Here is a 24,241-nt window from a genome sequence, read left to right on the forward strand (position 1 = left end):
GGATTAGAAACAAATCTAAAATATTCTCATAAGGAATTTTATAACTAAGTGAATATTTTTGAAAACTTTAGGTATGAAGGCTAGCTTGTATAAAAATGAATATGACGAATCTAAATAGACGTAGAATGTGTTCATTTGTGAGTTCCACAATACATTGAATTAGAATTTGATGCTGAAGTATTTAAATATCTTCTGAAAAAATTCTGTATGTACATACTTATACTGAATGAAGCCCCTATATTAATGATTTTCCCTAGGCATCATGATATATGATACTTACGACTAATAATCACAAAAATATGCAAACTCTTTTCTGATTAAACAGCTATCTAATTTTTAAATGAATATTTGCTTTTTAAAAGAATATAATATTTTTGTCTTAAAATTTTCATTCAAGTGTAACTAAAATGCAATGTGACATTCACCGCATATTTACAAAGATGTTTCAGTTATAATGTGTACATTCATCCTAATATTACTATTTAGACAGAAATAATATTTAAATTGATTTAAATTTAGACACCCATTGCATTTGATAATAAGTTATTTTCTAAGTAAATGATCTAGTTTGGAAGTTAAAATTAATAAATAGAAATTAACAGAAACAAAGCCCATAGTGTTTAATATGCAAAATGTGATTATTAACACTTTTCTGTTCACTATAAACCCAATGATAAGATGATACTTTTACAGAATTGAGTTTTTAACTATTTAAATTTAGTCAATATATTTTATTTAGTAATTAAAGCAGAAAACAAGCAATCTGAAAATATTTATAGGAATACATACCTGTACATGTGAAGAATTTAGATTCTCCCACACTGAGCTCTACTTTGCTGAGTGAAATTGTCACTTGAAGAAGAGCTGAAAAAAATGAGTAATAATCAATTGTGGTTTTAAACATGATTTCTAAGATTTTAATACAAAATGTCTAATCCACGTGGTCCAAACGGCAATTACGTTCCCTGTAAAATTTTATTACTCATAAAGAAAAATGAAAGTTTTGTAAAATGCAATCCAACATCATATATGTTACATTATTATGCATTTAACAACCAGATCAAATACAGCACACATTCAAGTTAATATGCTGAAATTTTGTTATTCAAGAAAATAATCAAATTCATACTCTGACACCTGTTCCTTTATTCACAGGCTAAGCCTTATATGTACTACCAGATTGAGCAATAGCAAAATGTTTGTCCAAAAGTTGGAGCTTTGAAAGAATAAGTCCTCTACTATAATTACAACAATAAAAACATAGATATAAATTACATTTTGACAAGCTACTAAAATATTTCCATGCAAGGAGGCACACATAGGGAAGGCAGCATTGTTGTTTAGGGAAAGGTGAATGAGCATTGATTTTCACAAGATCAATAAGCTAAGTAAAGGAACCAAGATGATGGCAATAAAATAGAGGAGATACTCAATATTTTAAACATTTGTTGTTAAAATTGAAATAAAAGAGATGAATATTCTAGAATTTTAGAAGGTAAGGAAAAAGTCATTTTAATATGAATTGACATATATATTTTTAGCAATACAGTGAACAAGATAGTGTGATCACTCCCCAAAATCTATTCCACCATCCCATGCTCTCAGAAATGCATAGCTGAGCTTTCATTAAGCAATGAAACTGCAAAGGATAAATGGAAAACATAAATATAAATATATATGAGTGTGGGTGTGTATATATTTATATATGAAACTAGAGTACAAGTCTGCACTGGGAATTTGCTAATCATAGTAAGCAAAAGGCTTGTTTAGGTGAGCATGAACTACACAGAGATAAGATCCAAACTTGTCTAGAATAACAGGGTGACTCATAACATCAGACAACACTGGACCAGAATAATATTTACACTCAAAGAGTGTATAGAATCAATGAACTCACCAGGAATGGGGTATGACAGGGAGACTTGCCTCTCTTCTGCTGGGTAAGGGGAAAATATTTCTCCTTACATTATCTAGAAGTTCTACCATATCCCAGGTTTTGGATTTTAATTATAAACATGGGTTCTTTGGGAAACCCCAAGCTGAGAAACTGAACTAAAAAGTAGTCTCACATGTAGGGCTCACAGGTACGTGGAGAAAGCAAACATAAACCTTCAGAAGAATCACATCCTCAGACCAGATTGCCCAAGAATTTTATAAATGAGGCTCTTTTTGATCTAAATGCACATTCTGATGTTAAAAAACACATAGTGAAATAAGGCACTATGAGCAACAATTTCCAGAAATAATAAAAGGGAGAAATAAATCCACAGAATTTCTAATAATTTTTAGACTAAGAAAATAACATAATTATGTGAAAATGTTTAAAGAAATAGTGTGGCATCAAAAGCATGAGAAAGGAACAAAATATTTAAGAAAGACCCGTCACATATGTTTTTTAAGGTTTTAAAAATAAGTTTCCTGATATTTCCTGTCTTCAATTGTTAAATTAGTTCTTTTTCAGAAACATTTCTGGAAAATTTGGGGTAGGTCACATGGCTTTCTTCTCTCCTCTTATACTTGGGTCCTATTTTTATTCATAACACCCCAATTCTCAGAGAATGCTTCTTATCTTATAGGGGCTCAACAAATGTTCAAGTAAATCTAATATTTCAGAGAGAAACAGATAAAGAAAAGCACAAGTCAGAAAGAATAGAATGAGAACTAGTAGAATCAAGCAAAAAGAGAGTATCTAAAAAACCATCACAAATGCCAATTCTAGTGAAAATTCACAGAAATTTTTCTTTTAAAGAAGTAACAATTCTGTAGGTGAATTTAGTTTCAGTGGAATGAAATTAACAGAGGTAAATTGCAGAACTCAAGAAGTTTGAGATTGCCTTTATAAAAAGCTTGAATCTAAGAAAATGGAGGGAGTTATTGGGATCCACAATTCTGGGCAGAAGGGCAGGGATTTGATATATTGGAGAAGACTTGAGAATGTCTATAGATAGAAGGGAAGGAGGCAGAAAAGAGATTATAGGGTTGAAAAAAAAGAAAAAAATTATAATTATGTCCCTCGTTCTCTTTTCTTTCCTCTCTTTAGTTTCTCCTTTAAGATACCATCTTATTTCAGGGCATCAATTCCCTTTTATCTGTGTACTTTTAATCTATATTTTCCCAAAATATAATCCTACAGTCTCCAACTCGCAGCTAACATTCAGTTGGATAATATACTTTAATTTCAAACTTTCTATTTGCAAACTGAACCCGTTTCCCTTCCACCAAAATTTGCTTACTGGTCAACATGAATCAGTTTCCAACTCTTGGTGATATAACCTCTGAAATATAATTTGTATGCACTTTTGTTTACTTTTAACAACGTACACTCATTATTTTTATTTTTATTGATACAGAGTAATTGTAAATATTTATGGAATGCATGTGATATTTTGATACATGCATACAAAGTATAATGATCAAATCAAGGTATTTAAGATATCCATCACCTCAAATGTTTATCATATCTTTGTGTTGGGAACCTTTCAAATATTCTATCTATTTTGAAATATACAATAAATTGTTGTTAACTAGAGTCACCCTACTATGCTCTATAACAGTAGAACTTATTCTTTCCATCTAAATGTATGTTTGTACCCATTAAACAGGTCTCTCTTCATTCAGCTCCAACCTTCCCAGTCTCTGGTAACTATCATTCTATTCTTTTTTTTTTTTCTAACCTAGTTCTTTTTATTTTTATTTTATTTTTTTCAGCTTATTATGGGGGTACAAAAGTTCAGGTTACATATGTTGCCCATGTACCGCCTATCCCCCCAAGTCAGAGCTCCAGGCGTGTCCATTCCCCAGACAGTGCGCATTGCACTTATCATGTAGGTATACACCCATCCCCTCCCCGAGTCAGCACCTTCAAGCGTGACCATTCCCCAGACGGTGCGCAACCCACTCATCATGTAGGCATACACCCATCCCCTCCCCCTAGCCCCCACCTCAGTCTGATATCGGATTGGTATCATTCTCAAATGTGCATTTAGGTGATGATCAGGGAAACCAATTTTTCTGGTGAGTACATGTGATGCTTGTTTTTCCATTCTTGGGATACTTCACTTAATATAATGGGTTCCAACTCTCTTCAGGAGAACCAAAGAGATGTTGTATCACTCTTATTTCTTATAGCTGAGTAATATTCCATGGTATACATATATCATAATTTACTAACCCTATCAAAAAGTGGGCAAATGACATGAATAGAAATTTTTCAAAAGAAGATATAAGAATGGATAACAAACATATGAAAAAATGCTCAACATCCCTAATCACCAGAGAAATGGAAATCAAAACCACAATGAGATATCACTTAACCCCAGTGAGAATGGCCTTTATCAAAAAATCCCAAAACAACACATGTTGGCGTGGATGCGGAGAGACAGGAACACTCATACACTGCTGGTGGGACTGCAAACTAGTGCAACCCCTGTGGAAAGTATTATGGAGATACCTTAAACAGATTCAAATAGACCTACCATTCGATCCAGCAATGCCATTATTGGGCATCTACCCAAAAGAACATAAGTCATTCTATGACAAAGACAGCTGTACCCGAATGTTTATAGCAGCACAATTCACAATCGCAAAGATGTGGAAACAACCCAAACTATCTATTCTCTAGCTCTAGAGATCAATTTGTTTAGCTTCCACATATGAATGAGACATTGCAGTATTTCTCTTTCTGTTCTAGACTTATTTCACTTAACATAATGTCCTCCGGTTCCATCTATCTTGCATGAAAGGATTTCATTTTTTTTTTTTTTAAAGGGCAAATGATCTGAACAGACATTTCTCAAAAGAAGAGACATAAAAAAGCTCAACATTACTAATCATCAGGGAAACGCAAATCAAAACCACAATGTGGTATCATCTGACCCCAGTTAAGATAGCAATTATGAAAATACAAAAATTATCAAATGCTAGTAAGGATACATAGAAAAGGGAACTCTTACACGATGTTGGTGGAAATGTAAACTAGTACAGCCACTATGGAGAACAATATGGGGGTTCCTCCAAAAACTACAAACAGAACTACCATATGATACAGCAATTCCACTACTGAGTATTTATCCAAAGGAAAGGATATCAATATATTGATAAGAAATCTGCACCCTCATGTTTATTGCAGCACTATTGACAATAGTCAAGATATGGAATCAATCTAGGTGTCCAACAACAGATGAATGGATAAAGAAACGGTGGTATATACACACAATGAAATACTATTCAACCACTCATTAATTTTAATTCAATATATTTTGTCAGCCTTCATATTTCTTTTTCTGACTTTTACATCTTTAAATCTCTTTTCCCTCCAAAATATTTCTCAGGCTACAGCATGCATACCTTTCTAAATCTGTGTTTAATTTCACCCTCATACTCAAAGTTCTTAAAAGTGGATTGGATTTATCCAATTAATATTATACAAATTTTAATTGAAAGAAAATGTACTTTTTCAAGTTTATTTCCAATTATCCCCCTACAATGCTTCTACAGCTATAGATGACTAGGATTAATTCCCTCTCTTCCCCCAATCTGACTCAGACTTCCCCACATTTGCTCAAAATATTCCTGTGGCCTCATGAAATCTAAAATATGAGGAGCTTTACAAAACAATGCCTGATAGCTCTATCTATGGTATCAACAAATAAATACCTTTGATCAGTAAGTATTCTCATTAAACAAATAAAACAATGTTGATAATTATATTCACATCCCTACCTAATTTGAATATAAATTCATGGAAATCAGGGCTCATCAATCAAACTTTTATTCTCCTAAACTGATAATGTATGAATGGATGGCAAAATAATGGAAAAACATTTACTTAGAGCTTATTGTATACTAGGTACAGAACATTGACGGTATTAACAGCATGTAATTTTGGAATGACTTCATTACTTTAAATTGAATTTAAGGATATCAGAGAGTTTGAGGAATGTCTGCCAATTATTACTTAAATAATTCTTACCACTGACCTTTGGAGTAAATTTACTTTTCTAAGGAAAAATGTATAGAAAAGACAGACCTTGAAAAATAAGGGCACTTTAAAAGTCAAATAGAGTTCTGGACAATTTTTATACTGATTTACTGATGGGAGTTATAAATAATATATATTCATTGTAATAAAATGAAATTAAGCATGGTCTTAATTAGTTAATTTATATTAAAATACTTGGTTAATTTTTCATTCAGTACAAATTATCAATTTACCCCTTAATTAAGTCATATTTTTCATGGACATTTTGGTGACTGGGCACAATGATGTATTTCATTGTCATATACAATTAAAATATATAAAGAAAACATACTTCTCTGGTACATTTCCCAAAGATCAGACTGGCTCTAATTGACCTCTACAGATATATTAAAATATTTGCATGCTAGTATAAATTAGAAAACTAAAATTTGAGGTCAGTCGTAATCATTGCTCTAGTGATTTAACATTCAGGGTTTCTTCTTGTGATCAGTCTTGACCTGTGCCCACCTCCAAATGACTGAGTCTGGACCCAAATGTCAGAAGAAAATTAAATGGTTTTCTAATGCCAAAAAGTAATGTTTGGAAAAAACTGGACAGGAATGATACATTTGATTACCATCCAACTATTCATAAATATCATTAAGTATCTCACAAGAGAATCTTATACGAGAAAAAATTTTAAACCCAAAGACTTAAAAATGAAGTTTTGATAAATATCTGTTCTCTTTGAACAATTCTCAAAGCAGTACATGCAATAACAATCTTTAGAGTTGGATAAATTAAAAATTATTTACCATAATCACTTAGTATTTATGAACTATATGCAACTGGCAAATCATTCTTTTATGCTATGGTCCTAACCTCAGAACCATAACCATAGTTCATAGCATCAAGGGATTTAACATTTATTTGGGAAGACAATTGAACTACATAAATTATATGAACAGAAAAACAAGAGGGTGTGTATCAATCATGGCCATTATAAAATCTATGATCATGAATGCTTCATAAAGGACAATAAAATTGAAAAAGACCAAAAACATGGCATACATATTGTTTGTAAAAACACAAAAAGAGGGAGAGCATTCCATATTGTGTAAGGGAGAAATATTCAAGCAACATTCAGGAAATTTTTAGATCAATATAGATGAAGTTCATCTCATATAGAATATTGTTGATATGTTGAAGAAAAAGTTTGGAAAAGACTCTGGAGGATCTCAAAAACCATAGTAAAAGATATGGACTTAAATTTCTATCTACTAATTATGTATAAATATAAACTAACCTGGTAAAATGGGGATTTAGTTACAACTGGTCAGGATGGCAGATGACTGATAAATCCGATTAAAGCGGGATAAGCACTGTAGAATACTCTATGTATGACACGTATCTGGGTTGAATAGTAGCCAAGAATGTGGAAAGGTAGGAATGGATGCAACAAAAAAATTCAACGTAAGTTTTCTCTGTGATTAATTAGAACATTAGTGATAAAGGGAAAAAGTCAAAGATATTAACATTTTCTACTTCTTTGACACAATGGTCACCAAAAAGAGAAAGACATTCCAATATGAGTGTTTATATATGAGAAAAAAGAGGGGTGAAACTTGTTGATATTTCTCATATTCATGTTAAAGCAGGAGCACATATAAAGCCATAAATTTACTTTATAAATGAAAATTATTTTTTGAAAATAGAACACAGATAATATTATAACAAAGATAATTGCTGTTTTCCATAGAGGTTGTACCAATTTACATTCCTACTGAAAGTCATTATCTTATGTGAACTATCCCAAGAATGGAAAAACAAATACTGCATGTTCTCACTTATAAGTGGAAGTTGAACGATGGGTATATATGGTCACACAGAGTAATACAAGGGACTATGGAGACTCAGAATGGGTGAGGATGAGAGGAGGGTAAAGGATCTAAAACTACCGATTAGGTACAATGTATACTATTCAGATGATGGGTGCACCAAAAACTCTGAGTTCACCACTGTGCAATTCTTCCATGTAGCAAAAAAACACCTAAGCCCCCTAAATCTACTGAAATGAAAATAAATAAGTAAATATATAAATGAATGATTAAAAGATAACTGCTAGCCTAACAAAGCTTAAATTAGTATTTATAATTTACGTAAGCATGCAGATTAAATAATCAAAAGGTACTTTTTTTAAATTTTATAGGAAAATAAATCTAATTAAGTCATTGGCATTTCTAAGTCCCATCAGGATAATAAGATTCCTTTGCTTTGATATAACATTTAGTGAGGTCATTTGAAATTTCCAGTTTATCACCTCCAGAGATTTAAAAACTGACAGTTAGTCAGTGTACTACCTCTCTCACACAAAGCAGACTTGGAATAACTTAGAATCCCAACAGATATGCAGAGATAACTTAAGGCACTGATTTATGTTGGTACGACTTGCAATATTTTTCAAGCAAGCAATTTATTTTACTTGGCCTTCACATCAAGGGAGTTAAAAGACTAAGACACTTATTTAGTAATTACAGCACCTCCCAGAGAGTCTGTCTTATTTCTAAAAGGTCCTTATAAATTATTGATTATATCAAATGAATAAACTTTTCTCACTGAAACATATTTTAAAATTTATCTATTCTGAGAAAATTATTTACATTATTTACTTATTCTTTTTATTATTGCATTTTCACCATATTAAAACAGTCTATGTGGTTAGTAACTTCTGAAAATTGCTACAATATTCATGAACTTTGTGAAACTTGGGATCACTTAAAAGAGAAACTCTAACACACAACATTTTAGAAAATCTAATAACTATAAATATTTTATCAAAAATATTATTTGTTTCATCAAATTTTAACAAGAAAACAAACTTTTCCTTGTAATTCTTCTCCACCTCCATATTCTTTATATCTACACTTAAATTTGTTTGCACTTCTTATTCTAAGTTAGAAAAATAAATATTTCAGTCACTAGATTATCTGCCTTTTAAAAAATTATTTATTTATTTATTTAATTTCAGAATATTACAGGGGTACAAATGTTTAGGTTACATATAGTGCCTGTGCCCCACCTGAGTCAGAGCTACAAGCTTTTCCATCCTGCAGGCAGTTTGTACCACACCTATTAGGTGTGAATATGCCCATCCCCACCTCCCCTCTTCCACCTGCAAGACACCCCATAAATGTTACTATCATATGTGCACATAAGTGTTGATCAATTAATACCAATTTGATGGTGAGTGAGTACATGTGATGCTTGTTTTTCCATTCTTGTGATACTTCATTTAGTATCTATCAAGGATAATACAAGAGTTTCTAGATCACCACTGTTTTTCATGGCTGAGTAGTACTCTGTGGTATACATATACCACATTTTATTAATCCACTTATGTACTGATGGCACTTGGGCTTTTTCCACATCTTTGAAATTGTGAATCATGGTGCTATAAACATTCAAGTGCAGATGCCTTTTTTTTTTGTATAGAGTATATTTTTTTCCTTTGGGTAGATTCCCATTAATGGAATTGCTAGATCAAATGGTAGTTCTACTTCTAGCTCTTTGAAGTATCTCCATATTACTTTCCATGGAGGTTGTACTAGTTTGCAGTCCCACCAGCAGTATATGAGTGTTCCTATCTCTCCACATTCATGTCAATATTTGTTGTTTTGGGACTTGTTGATAAAAGCCATTCTCAGTGGAATTAAGTGATATCTCATTTTGGTTTTGATTTGCATTTACCTGATGATTAGAGATGTTGAGCATTTGTGATATGTTTGTGGGCATTAGTCTGTCTTGTTTTGAAAAGTTTCTGTTCATGTCCTTTGTCTGCTTTTTAATGTTGTTGTTTGATTTCTTCTTGCTGATTTTCTTGCATTCTATATAGATTCTATTATTAGTCCTTTATTCTAAGTATAGCATATAAATATTTTCTCACATTCTGTAGGTTGTCAGTTTGCTTTCATGATAGCTGCTTGGCTGTGCAAAAACTTTTTAATTTGATCAGGTCCCATTTATTTATTTATTTTTTGTTGCTATGCTTGCCTTCAGGGTCTTCTTCATAAATTCTTTGCTTAGGCTGATGTTTATAAGAATTTTTCCAACATTTTCTTCTAGAATTCTTATAGTTTCATGCCTTAGGTTTAAATCTGTTATCCATCCTGAGTTGATTTTTGTGAGAAGTGAGAGATGTGGATTCTGTTTCAGTCTTTTACATGTGTCTATCAAATTTTCATAGCACTGTTTATTGAATAAGGATTTTTTCCCCCCAGTGTATGTTTTTGTCTGCTTTGTCAAAGATCAGATGGCAATATGAGGATGGTTTTATATCTGGGTTCTCAGTTCTGTTCCATTGGTCTATGTCTCTGTTCTTGTGCCAGTACCATGCTGTTTTAGTCACTATTGCCTTATAGTATAGCTTGAAGTCTGGTAAATTGATGCCTCCCAATTTGTTCTTTCTGCTTAAGGTTGCTTTTGCTATACAGAGTATTCTCTGGTTCCATACAAAGCATAGAATTATTTTTTATAGATCTGTGAAAAACGATGTTGGTATTTTAATAGGGGTTGCACTGAATCTGTAGGTCATTTTGGGTAGTATAGGCATTTTAACAATGTTGATTCTTCTGATTCATGGGCATGGTATTGTTTTCTGTCCTTTTAAGAACAACTGGTCAACCTCCTTAGTGTAGCTTTTTCTCTTGGCTCTTTCTTGCCAAGCTGTGAAGACTATATAATCATTGTCATCCTAAACAATAAATACCAATAAATAAAACAACAAAAAAAGAAGAAAACAAAATAATCTAATAATATGAGAAGAAAAATAATCATCTCCCTCTTTTCTCTCTCAAATTACTATGGTGTATTCTAATTGTCTTCATCATATTTTCTAAAAATAAATAAATAAATAAACAATCTCTCTAGGTGCCCATTAATTATTCAATTTTATTCTGTCCTCTCCATTCTACTGATAAGCTTAATGTTCTTAAGATCAACTATAATCTTCATAATTTTCAAATCCAATAATAATTTTCAGTTTTAATTTTATTTGATTTAATGAAGGATTAGATATGATTACTTTCTTCTTTAACTGTCCTATTTCCTGATACCTACATGTTTATTCTCTTCTCATATTCCTGAATATTACTATTTTAGTCCTTTTGGTTACAGCTCTTCTTCCACATATACCTTACATATATGTTTTTCTTAGCAATCTCATCTTTGTTTTCTTTTCTTGGGGTACTATATACTGAAAACACATAAATAAGATATTAATTATGTGCACTGCTTTAAGAAGCATGTTTATATTAACTAACTTAACCCTCAAATAATTCTATTAAGTAGATACTCTTATTATTCCTATTTTAGAGAAGAGAAATCTGAGGGCAAGGATGATGGCATTGCTAATGGTCACTCAGCCAATACATGTTGAAACTAGATCTGTATCCAGCCATTTGTGTCTGTGTCTGTGATCTGAACCACTGTACTAAAAGCCTCTTATATATAAAAAGTACCCATTGTAATCTACCCCTTTGTGAGCACTCAATACTCACCTTCCATGTGCCCACTAGGCCCTTTTCTACATTTTAATTACAGACACTAGATTTGTGCTCATATCCCTATCTTCAATTTTGAAGTCTGGAAACATACTTGCTAATATGTAGTATACTCTACTTCGAACAAATTTCTCAAAGTTAGAATATTAGAACTCAAGAGCATTCTCTTCCTGTTTTATCTCATTCTTTGTTGCCCACCTTAAGTGATGCAATTGTTATCCATTGAGTCTATTTTGCAAAAAAGTGAAAATATACAAGAACAAAAGAAATATACAAGATTCTTTCTCCTTCTCCTTTCTCAAATATAAACACTTGTCAAATTCAATTTACTCTTTTTCTTATAAGTTCCTCAAATGTGCCTCTGTTTTGCATCCTTGCTGTCTTAGTTTCATTTCTCACCATTGCTAGGCTGGTCTAGTGAATGGTCTGCAAAATTGAGCAATGTCAGGTATTCAATTTATCAGGAACATCTGAGGAAGTTTTTGTGTGTATGTGTGTGTATTTTTTTCCTCAAAAATGTATGCATTTTTCTATTTATTTGGTTTTGGTCCCATTCCTGGAAATTCTCATTCAATATATCTGGTGTAGAGTCTAGGATTCTCTATTTTTAAGCAACTTCCACATGGTAACCATTGCTTCTCAGAAAGTGGTCACCAGTCCAATACCATTGACCTCAACTAGGAGGTTCTTTGAAATGCAGAATCTCAGGTCCCGTTTCAGACCAACTGCATCACAATCTATAATTTCAAAAGATCCCCTGTTGATTCATGTGCACATGAAAGTGTGATCATCACTGGATTGGACTATGGCAGTCCAATATGTTTACCACCTGTAACATAAATATACTCCCCATTGTGTATAGATAAAACTCAAATTTCTTCACATTTGACATGTAAGACCTTTAACAGTCTGGCTATCACCTCAACTTAATAGAACTTATTTCCAACCAAATCAAAATAAAACACACACAATAGTGAAACTATCAGGAAATTTTGCAAATAGGCCCCACTTTCTTATTTCTCTATTTCACCTGACATTGTACTTCTTATTTATTAGAGCTTTCTCCTTTTATCTCAACAAAGGATATGCCTGTCACTTTCTGTTAAAGATTTGCATGAGTCCTCAGAACAGCCAGAACCTTTCAATATCTTCTAAAATCCTGTAGTATTGTTTTTAGAGCATTTAACACATTGCACAAAAATATGTTGATATTAATATGCAGAAAACATTAATGTATGCTTTCACTTAAAGCCATCGTGTTGCCTTCCCCCAAATCATTTAGTGCTATTTAAGCTAAAATTAATCTAAATTTAAAGAAGTTTGCTTGTTTGTTTTTAGTTTCTGTACTACTCTCCGGTAGCACTCAACAACTCAATTTTATTCATGCATCTGTTTCTCCACTGGACGTTATACTCTTGGAAAATGATACAATGCCTAATTTATCTTAGTCTATCCACCCAGCATGGGTCTGGAAGAAATCCATGATAAAATATTGGTGCATAAAGGAATTGATGCTATAGCAAAATAAAACAAAGACAAAATAAACAAATTGTTATGCATATCTCTCCATAGATCTTTTTGTTGATTTTAAAAATTGAATCCAATAAAGAACAATCTAAATCTAGCTTTATTCTCAGTAGACTTATTACATTTTGCTTACTAATCATACAAAAATTTATATAAATTAAATCAGGGACAAATTGACTTTTGAGTAAAAATTTTGCTACCATGTGATTAATCGGTAGTGTGTGTGTATATTTCAGTTCAAATATACATTTCATATGTGAACATAAAATGTACAAAAATGTCACTTAAATGATTGGTACTCAAAAATTAATTGATGTCCAAAGGAGGTCATGTGAATGAAAAGAAAGAGCAAATAAGGTTTATATAAGAAAAGAAAGAATTAAAAGTAAAGGTGAGAATATCTGTAGGAAAATGTTAAGAAATGATGAGTTTAAGAAAACCATTATTGCCAGACATAATATTGTATGATTATTGCATAGTCATCAGTCATCAAACTAGAGAAATGAGCAAAAGTCAAATATTCACAAACCTGGGCTTGCCAAAAAATTACAAAGAATACATCACACTACAGAGGAAATATCTGTGAAATAAAGTTTATACTGATTTGAATATATTTTTGTTTTGAAAACAAACAGTATGATTTTTTCTAAAATACATTATATGAAATTAAATATCATACAATAAGTTTAAGAAGTAAATATAGAAGGTGTAGTTCAAAAAATAATTATATATATTTTATTACATAGAAATACTCAGCAAAGTTTATTAATAAAAGTAAAATCATTACTTAATTTTACCATTTATTAAACAAGAAGCAATAAAACTACCTGTCCAATATTTTGTTTTAAACTCAATCCTTTTTCAAAATATATATATATATATATATATATATATATATTACTTCTGGTAAATAAAACTAGAACGTATCCCATAATGCCAATTAGGCAAGGAATGTTGACCTAGTGATGAGAGAGGCAATCTGTGCTTATGCGGTAGTCAGGCCTTGAGCCCATTTCAAGACCAGGAACAGATCACTCATCACTTATTTTCAGTGTGACATTTAATTAAAACTAAAATATCTTGAAGAGGTAGCTAAACTCAAGTTCTGCATCCAATCCAAGTTAATTTCAACCGGCACCACTTAGACGTGTAAGTTATTAGCCCCCTTGATGAAGCCAGCATAGAACATAGTGTAAAATTTTTTATCACCACTAATACTATGCAGTAATAAATTAAATTATGCGGGAGTGTTTGCATTGGGCCCAATACTTAAATCTCTGGATGCCTGTGTAAGTGTTTTGCATACTCCAAGTGTGAATAGTTTCTCTCCAGATTAAAATCAGCAGATACCTTATTTATACGCCTGACAAAAGAAATCAAACATATCTGTCACTGAACAGTTTAGTCAGAGGCCTCACATTCCTTCCTTTCCTGAATGATATCATAATACTAGCTATTTTACACTTACATTGCTTAACCGTAAACTATGATATGCATTGTCAGAAAATGTGAAACCCATCAAAGTATTCTAAGTGCTGCTATAAAATAGTGTAGAAAGAAAAAAGGAACACAACCTCTTCAGCTTTAGAAACAAAATGTTTAGAATTAGAAGCATTAAAATGAGAGATCAATAAAAGATATCACCCTTAATGTGAGAATATACTATTGTTATCTGTTCAGTGAAAATCATAAAATTATTATATTATGAGAAATTGAGATTCCAAAATATTTCTATAAAGAAATATACACCTTTAAAATAAACAATTTAGAATGGATATTACAAGGCATGTATCATAGTGATTTTTAGGTTTTCAGTAGCACATGGTAGCAGTGATCCCTTGAATGAAATTGACATTTATAATAAAGATATACACAGCTATTTATTCATTAATTAAGTGGTTCATTCAATAATCACTAATGGAAACACTGAGGAGCTATGCTTGAGCTGATATTAAAGTTTGCTGTTATGTATCCACAGGAAAAATATTTCACGAGGCTGAAAAATTCCAACTTTTCACAAAATAAACAATTTTTTGTTCCAAGTAGTAAACAGGAGTTCCATTTCTTATGCCTTTAAATCAGTTGTAGGAGCACTTTATATTATACCAGGGGCACTTATGTTTATAACAGGATTTAAGTATTACACAAAGGAAACACATCTTACGAAGAATTTATTCCAAAGTGTTCATAGAGATAGAAGAGAAAGAAAAGTTTTAAAAGAGCCAATAAATTTGGATAGCTAAAGATACTAAAAACATTCCTGGCAGGAGTGGGGAACCTGCGGCCTTCTAGACCCTTAAGTGTGGCCTTTGACTGAATCTAAATTTTACAGAACAAATTGTTTTATTAAAAGGGGTGCAGCAGAGAAAGATGAAGCTTCTCTTGCCACCTTTGGTGCCTAAAAAAGAACAATCTTGAAATCAGAATGACTCAGGTTCCCCACCCCAAGTTGGTGCTATTTTGTTGATACTGTCAAAAAATTTAAATGTGGGAGCAAATTCTGCACCCTCTCAGGATGGAGGAAATTTTGATTTGGGAAAAATTCCTTCCAAATTGGAAGAGACAACAGATAGCCTACCCCTTCTCCCATGGAGCAGAGTGAATCAGAAGAAAGGTAAGAATTATGGGGTTGCCAGTACTTGTTCTTGCATAGCTTGTACAAAAAAAAAAGAAACAAAACACAGAGTGGAAGATTTTCCATATGTTGAGAGGAAGGCTGGAAAAAAAAAGAAAGAAAGAAACTGAAGCTCACAATCTTTTGTGGCACTGTGTGTGTGTGTGTGTGTGTGTGTGTGTGAGAGAGAGAGAATGAATGTATGTGACAGAGAGAATAGGGTGAAGCAACTCCGTGCATGGTGATCATGCATGAATCTGCAGCAGCAAAGGAAAAAAATCACCGTGGCACAGTTAGTCCGAAAGAGAATCAGTCATGTCACTGTGTTATCCTTGACTCCTGTACGGCGTGGGAAGGTGCCATGTCCCAAAATCCAAACAGGCCCCATGTTGCACAAAGTAGCTTCCATCATTATACTTGCTGTGGGAGGTTCCCTGGTGAGAGATAAACGACCGACCTTGAGGCACAACCCAGCGGGGGGTAAAACAGAAAGTGTAGCTTCACTCTGAGAAGTCACCAGCACCAGCAGGAACTGAGATTGTGCTGATGCAGCGTGAGGGAGTCCCTTGGTCCCTGACCAAGTCACGAGTGTAGACCACAGATCCAGCAGCAATTTCTCTGAAGACACCAGTTCAAGCAGTCAGGAAACCCGCAAGAGCTGCTGACCAGAGGAAGAGAATGTATCTAAGGGTCGCCCTATTAGTGGCAGGTTTACACAAGCAGGTTTTACCTCCCCACTAGACACAAATATCGTGGAAAGGTGTATTAAACTCAGAGTCTATCTGTAAGATTTTGAATTAACTGTATAAACTACAAGAAACCAAAAATTCTGTTTTCAGAATTTTCTTGTAAATAATGTCGATATGATAATTTTAGCTCCATTGTATTTGTGGGGATAGAATAAAGCATTTAAATTAACGTCTGATGCATAGTAAATAATCAATAAATGCTAACTGCTGCAATAGTAATTCCTCCTCCTAATTAACTCTGGAGGGGATCAGAAAGACAAATTTTATAGATTTTTTTGTTTTAAGAAAATCATAAGAAAATCACTCCATCTTTGCACATCACTGAATTGAGGTCACCAATAAAAGTTACACTTACAGTTTTTTTTTTTTTCCTTTTGAAATAAACTGAGAAATCTTTACTCAATCCAAATTTAAATGGAATGTATTTAAGCAAAATTAGTTCACCTATATTCAATGATGTTGACTAAAATGCTTAAAATTTCTCCTAGTAAGATTGTATTGTACAACAGGCTGTAGAATTTGTTGACATATGCACAAATATTACAAAAAGTTCTGATGCTCATTTCCATGATTCTCTATTACCCTGGTGAGGAGTCGAAAATGTACAAAATTTGAAGTTTTACTCTTATGAACCACAAAGAAAAAGAAAAAAAAGGCTATTTTCTTAGTAACCATTTGAAGAAAATTGTGGACCAGACAAAGCTTATTATAATGAAATAAATCCACTTGTAGTGATCAAATTTTTAAACCCACATTAAGAAAAATCATAATGGTATCAAAAATGGTCGTTTATGTACAAATATCTGGTAATAATCAGAATTCAATATTAAAGTATGCTATGTGCTTCAAATTTTCTCCCATGTAATTATGACTCCTCCCCCTACACGTCCCCCTGGAGAGTTGCTATTTATACATGAGAAATATCCTCAGCCCTTGTTCTGTTTTACCCTTCTATTGCAAACATTCTACTCCTATGTTCTACCTTCACTTTGATCTTCCAGAATTAGATTATCTTCCTCTCTCTCTTTTGCAGTGGCTCTATCTCTCTCTCTCTACTCACTTCCTACCTTTCCCTCTCCCTCTTCCCATCCCTCTCTCTCCCTTACTCTCCCTCACTCTCCCTCTTTCTCACTGTGCTGCCATACCTCATTTGGTGAATAATTATTTGTTTATATGGCCATACCTCTAATTAGAATGCAATTTGTGCTGAGAAAGGAGAAAGTCTTATTCAGTTTATTAAACCCCAGAGTCTTTCTCGGAGTCCGGAACACTGCAGGCATCTATTACATTTCTTAAATAATGAATGAATACATTGGTTGAATGAATAAAAATATCAATATATTTAAATCTAAATTTTCCAGATAAAAAAGTACAACTCTACTTCCCACTCCCATCCCCAGGAAGGGGAGGGTAATTATTTTATTGATATTTTTTAAAGAGTTTCTGAAATCAAACCATTTTATTTAAATATCAGTTAAATAATGAAGGAACTAAATGCATCTGAATATATTCTACTTGATTGATTGCAAAGAAAGGCAATTATTACTATATCAGTGAGTTCTACAATAGGCTTCACAACCAAAATAACACCCTCACATATTCATTAATCTTTTTCATTCAAACATGTTACATCTCATATAACAGAGCTGGTTGCATAGATGACAAATTTTTTTATGTGTTAATATGTCATTACTTAACAGTACCTTAATATCTTAGCATAAGTGAAAAAAATACTACCAGTATATATCAAATACATATATCTTAAAATAGAATATTCACAGCCAAAAATACACATTATACGACTCACAAATAATTTTCAACATTATCTACACAAGTTGCTTTTCAAAATAATTCAATGCCTGTGAATCTCTCCTGAACTTGTGCTTTTAAATTTCATGAATTATTCCCTTTTGATACCAGTTCAAGGAATCAGTAAACTAAACAGAGCCCAAAACCAAAAGCAAGAGGAAGGTGAACATGACTGAATTTCTCCCCAATACCTGAATTGTATACTCTTCCCCGTAATATGTGTGTGAATGTACCTGTCATGTAAAAATCAAAAGTTGCATTACCTTTCTCATACATATTTGGTTCCCATGTTCCTGATTTTTATTTTTTGTACTGTTTTGCCTGCCAAAAACATCAAGGACTTTGTTAGATTACTTGAATTCTTACCATCTCGATGCCAAGTAACCCGCTCTAATTATAGCCAAGAAGATTGCATAGGACATTTTATCTGGCTTCAAATGTACCTGAAGCTTTTGTCTTCCATTTAGAATGAGGGATAAAATCATGTAAACAGTTTGCTCCACTCTCCATTTAACTGATGGAAAAGAGTGCTTGGCTGTCAATTCTGGGATTACTCCAGTGAACAGCCTTTGTTCATAACCTCCAGAGAAATTTGGTTGTATTCCAATTCAATCCATCTCTTTCTTTTATAAGCCAAAGAGTTTACAGTTTAATGGAAATCCCAGACAAGTGGTTTATGTTTTTCGTGACTTGTTTATCAGAAATACTGGAATAGTACAAAGATCTCCTCCTACATACACAAAGCCCATAACAATGCCTATTAGGACTGGACATTCTAAATCATTGCAAAAATCCGTTCTACTAAGGTAAATGATTAAGGTTAAAAAGATGAATGGTTGCAGGCTCAATTCAGGAAAACCAAAGGAGGGAATTCACAATGATCTCATCAAAGATATCCCTATTCTTGGTAAAGAAGGGAAGATTCTTCCTTTTCTAGAATTACTGAGTATACACTACTCAAGATCACTAGCTTTTCAGCAATGTTTTATGAAACTGGACTTCCGGGGTGTATAGAACCTCTGGACAGTGAAATCAGAAGGTTCCAACACAAATAAATCACTTCCTTTCTTCCAAAGGTCCATTAACAGGAGAGAACTTGAATGTATATATTGACAAGATATAATTGAAACATATTGTAAATTATTCTGTTGATTGTACTTTGTGTGAGTCTCTGGATCCAGCATTTGGATCCATGGTACTCCTTAAGAAATGCATGTGGATTGTAGAGGTGGAACTTTATGGTATATAAAAATTAGAGGTACTCTCTCCCAGGATCCAAGTGAGGGAGACTCTCTAACAATCAAGGGTGATCAACACTCCACTGCATTTTCAAGAAGATGTAAGCAACCCATCATACAATCTTACACCATCTAGTTAAAATAATAGAACACTATATGCAAGGAAAAGGACTAGTCTGGTCCCTAATAAAATCCACAGTATTCTAGTAATTGAAAATATTTCTATTTCTGCTCTTATTATAGACTACCTAACCCAATAATAACATTACTGAATTTGGTTTTAAATGTGGGCTTAGGTGGGGCTAAGGAAAAGTTACCACTATGATTTTTTGTCTATATTGTTGGTCATAACCAGGAACTATATTGAAGCCACAGTCAGATTTGACAAAAGAAGGCAAACTTGAGGGAAAACTTTTCAATGAAAGTATATTCTTGGTGGACAGTCAATAGCTGAGGGAGTCTGGCATGCTGAGACTCTTAGGCCTAATCACCACAGCCTGGAGCATGCAAGGCACATCTCCGTCTATGTCACATAAGTTGGGCCACAGTTATTCAACAAATATTTAGGGGAACCATGTACTATTCTAGGCAGTCAGGTTATTTCTGTGAAGAAAACAGATGCAGATGCTGGCCCTTGTGAAATTTATATTCTAGCAGGTGAGAGACAGAAAAATGTGAAAAATAATTCGATTATATATTAGAAAGTGGTTAGTGCTATGGAAAAAAACCAAAGAATATTCTTCAAAACACTTCAAGAGATTTTCTACAAACACTTTCAAAAGGCATCCTATCACAGAAGCTGAAACGCTATCAGCTGAAGGATACAGTATAATGTTAGCAGCAGATTACTCTCTTCTGGCTGTGGTACCAGAGATACAGAAATGAGCAAAAGCTTAGATATTTCATAGAAGGTGAGGCCCTGCTTTACTAAAACACCCAGACTTAGGTCCTGGGAGGCAAAATCTTTAAGAAATTTCAACAGAGAAGCACATTTCAGTCTATTCAGTACATAGGACAGACTTCACAGGGAAGTCTAGAAGCTACTCATATGCTATGTCATGTTCTAGTAAAGGGGTAACTCTGATACTAGTGCTAAGACCAAAATCAGCCCCAGAAGACAAAAAAGGGCTATTATGATCCCAACCTTCAAATGACCATAGGATACCTACACTTTACTTGTGCCCTTTCCAGATTGTCAATATCATTCTGTTAGCTTGACATTTATTCTGTCCAATATATCACTTGGAACCAAATCTGTTTTGATGCAAAAAAATTCTTGAAGACCCCTAGTATTATACATACACACATACACAACCATGAATACACACAAACTGTATTTCCAAGTGATAGGATGAGGTTACATATTGTTAGGAATAAACCTTCAAGATCTGCCTTTCTTTACAATAGATACACAAAAACAACCTTGCCACATATGGAGGACCTTTCACCCTAAGTCATGTAAACTCACTGAGGTGGCCCCCTCATTCTAACACCTCTACACACATGTCATGCATATTTATCCTGCCTCAGAAGTATCCTCCTTCATTTCAGCTCTTTACACCTAGACTGGGCAAGTGAAAAGGTGAAATGAATTGCACAATATAATATGGCGAACTTTAGCAAATAGCATCATAGGAAGAATATGGTCTAGATGACTGTTTATGGTCTAGTCTTTAAAGTCTACCTCTTCCAGGAAAAAAATGCACCAGAGGAGGAAACCTGAAAAGTGTGTCAATTGATCAACATGTCATTTTCTGATCACCCACAAACATGACCTAGCTGGCAGATAAAAACCAAAGCTACAAATAACAGCTTCTGTTACAGGCAATTGGCCTAGAATTCTGAGGCAGAGTTGTGAGTTATTAGGAGCTTGAGGCTGACATCAGACCTGAGTAGGATATTCTGCCTTTGCCACTTGATAGCTGTACAATTCACTTAGCTTTCTGGATCTCTCATTGTTTCAGATTCTTCATCTGCAACGTGGCAGATAAAGTAGCACTTATGAGATACACTCTTCCTGAGAAGTAAAAAGAATAATAATGGAAGGAGCTTGCTGTAGTGTTTGATACAAAGTTTAGCACAAAAATATAAAAAGATAGACAAACAAAGCTTAATAAAATAAAATAAAAATTTTAGCTGTCTTGATTTTCGTATTCCTGCAGCAGAACCTTTGTTTTGGTACTTGTTTTTTTCCAATGGATGCTTCTGGTTTGACAAATCTTTATATATTCCTTTTTGATTCTTAGAACTGGGCATTCACAAAGATCTTGGATTTTATAATCCCTCTGAATTTTGGAATTTCCTGCATTCTCATATAACACAGAGGATAGCTCACTGCAGTCTGATGCCAAAGAACCTGAGATTATAATCACGAGAATTATGTCTTAGAAATCTAGGCCAATTGCTTACTGGGTTCTAGAATGCTAGTGTCTAAGCTGTTTCTCTTAGGTGGCTTAGATACAATAAACGTTTATTTCTCACAGTTATGGAGGCAATATCAAGCAACCAGCAGATTCTGGCAGATTCTGGTGAGGAGTCCTTTCCTGGTTCATTGATGGAAACTTCTAGCTGAGTCCTCACATATTGAAAGGGGTGAGGCAGCTCTCTGGAGTCTTTTTATAAGGAAACTACTTCCACTAATAAGGGCTTCACCCTCATGACCTAATCACCTCCCAAAGTCTCCACCTCCTAATACTATTAAATATAACAGTGGTAATTAAGTTTCAACATATGAATTTTGAGGGGACACAAACATGCAGACCATAATACACTGCAAATAATATGTATTGAAGACCTACCATGTAAAGGAGGAATTGTTCTAAGTAATGTTAAGGATTATCAAAATGAGTCAGTTTCAGTTCAAATTGCTCAATGAACTTAGCAGGGAACATGAGACATACTCACCCGTGGTGATATTCAAGAAAGAACGTGAGAATAGTGCATAAGCAAAATGTGATCGTATTAAAAAGACTGGTGACAGTGATACTGGCAGAGTGTTGTAAAAGCATTTTAGAAGAAGCAGTCCTATGAGGCAGCTTTCCAGTAATTGAGCAATGAGGATTAGAGAGAAGGGAAAAGCAAAAGAGTACAATCAAGGACACAAGGAAGGAAAAGAAATGGCCAGTTTTTTAGTAGTTTTCTGTACTGGGGGATTTGGCAATTTGGAGCCAGATTGTAGCAATGCTTCTAATACTATGAAAATAGATAAGCATTAATATGTAAGTAAAAGATGAAATGAAGGCTTAGGCCTGAGTAGTAGGATAACAATGTCCTTCCCTGCAAGGACAGGAAAGGGAAGAAATGAGGGGAAGGAGAATGGGAGGGAGAAAAGAAAGAATAAGACAGGTTTTGGAGGTTTGACAGAGATAATTTTATTTTTATTTAAGTTGATTTTGGTTACTACTATAGTTTATTCAATGCAATTTCTCAAGGGTTTAAGAATACAGTAAGTGCATGGGTATGGAAAATAGTTTCATTTGTTTAATTGCCTGACATAAAATTGCATTATTACTTAAAACATCAAGGAATTCTATATATATGTCATTCTTCTTTTGTTTTATTTTGATTTCATTTTTGACAGGTTTTCCTGCATAGCTCTCCTATGTTTTGGCAACTTCTACAAATCAATTCAATATATTATATATTATATAATAAAATGTTGGATTTTTTTTATTTAAAGAACATATTTGGATAGCTAATAAAGCAACGATGGTCTGATTCATGGATAAAGTTATTTTGTTAACAATAATTCTAGCTGATGTAGGCTAGATAGACAGCATGTAGATTTATCTAAAGACATATAATCAAAATGAAAAAAAAATAAACAACTCTCACCACATTTATTCCTTTCCTACTAGGGAAACTAGATGAGCCAGGTGTTAAAAAGAATCTTGTAATTAAGTTTAATTTAGTTCTGCACTAGTGGAGGACATATTATCTCATAAACAATAAGCAATTATAATTATGTAATATTAGGGTAGCTACAGAGAAAATTTTATGATAAAAATTGCCACAGAAAAAATATGGTATCAAAAATACAAGAACACCAGACAAGGAATTTATTAAATAGCCATACATGTTCTAAGATCTTCCATACAATTTTACCAGATGAAGTTTAATATATTTTATAGCATACTCATAATTAAGTGAAAGATTGGAGTTGAAATTTTCTATTAGAAATTACAAACTGGTACTCAATAGATATACAGTATGGCCAGTAGAAATGTTTTGTTTGTCTCATAACATTGTTTTTTTTAAAAAATGAATTTGAATTCTTTCTGAGAAATCTTTCACACTCAGGGTTGTTAAGCTCTCTGCCTTGCCTGTGCACTAATAGCTGTTATCTGTCATGTGTTGCATATTCTGTTTATCCTTTGTTTGGTTCTTTGTTTTCCTTTTGTAGAAAAAAAAATTAAGAAGGAAAAGGATGATCATATTTCATGTATTTTTTAAAACTAACTTTTCATCAAATACAAACTTTGGACTCACATGGTCACATTCTGTAAAATCTCAACTGGAGATTTTTTACAATTTGCTAATGATTAATGGCAGTAAAACTCATAGGTAAAGGAAGCATCTCCCTGGGCAGCATGCATTGAACAGGACGAAAATGCCTGTATCAAATTTGATACAAATACAATTTTTTCTAACATCCAGTTAGAATTTGTCGACTCCAAGTGTATTTTTTTCCTTATAAGCTTTGTCTTGCCCAATTAGCTTTCAATGGTGCTTGAAATTCCCACTTGAAATGCCTTATGTTGACCTGTCCGTTTTAATCAAGTTAAATA

General features: G+C 33.2%; 1 protein-coding gene across 1 annotated transcript in view; it reads right to left on the minus strand.

The window, feature by feature from the left end:
• NCAM2 (neural cell adhesion molecule 2) overlaps positions 1-24,241 on the minus strand; it is a 325,026-nt gene that overhangs the window by 254,429 nt on the left and 46,356 nt on the right. Inside the window, 1 exon segment of the mRNA XM_069472428.1 lies at positions 790-864. Coding sequence (XP_069328529.1) covers positions 790-864 — 75 coding nt within the window.

This window comes from Eulemur rufifrons, chromosome 7 (assembly GCF_041146395.1).
Source record: "Eulemur rufifrons isolate Redbay chromosome 7, OSU_ERuf_1, whole genome shotgun sequence".
Taxonomy (NCBI): domain Eukaryota; kingdom Metazoa; phylum Chordata; class Mammalia; order Primates; family Lemuridae; genus Eulemur; species Eulemur rufifrons.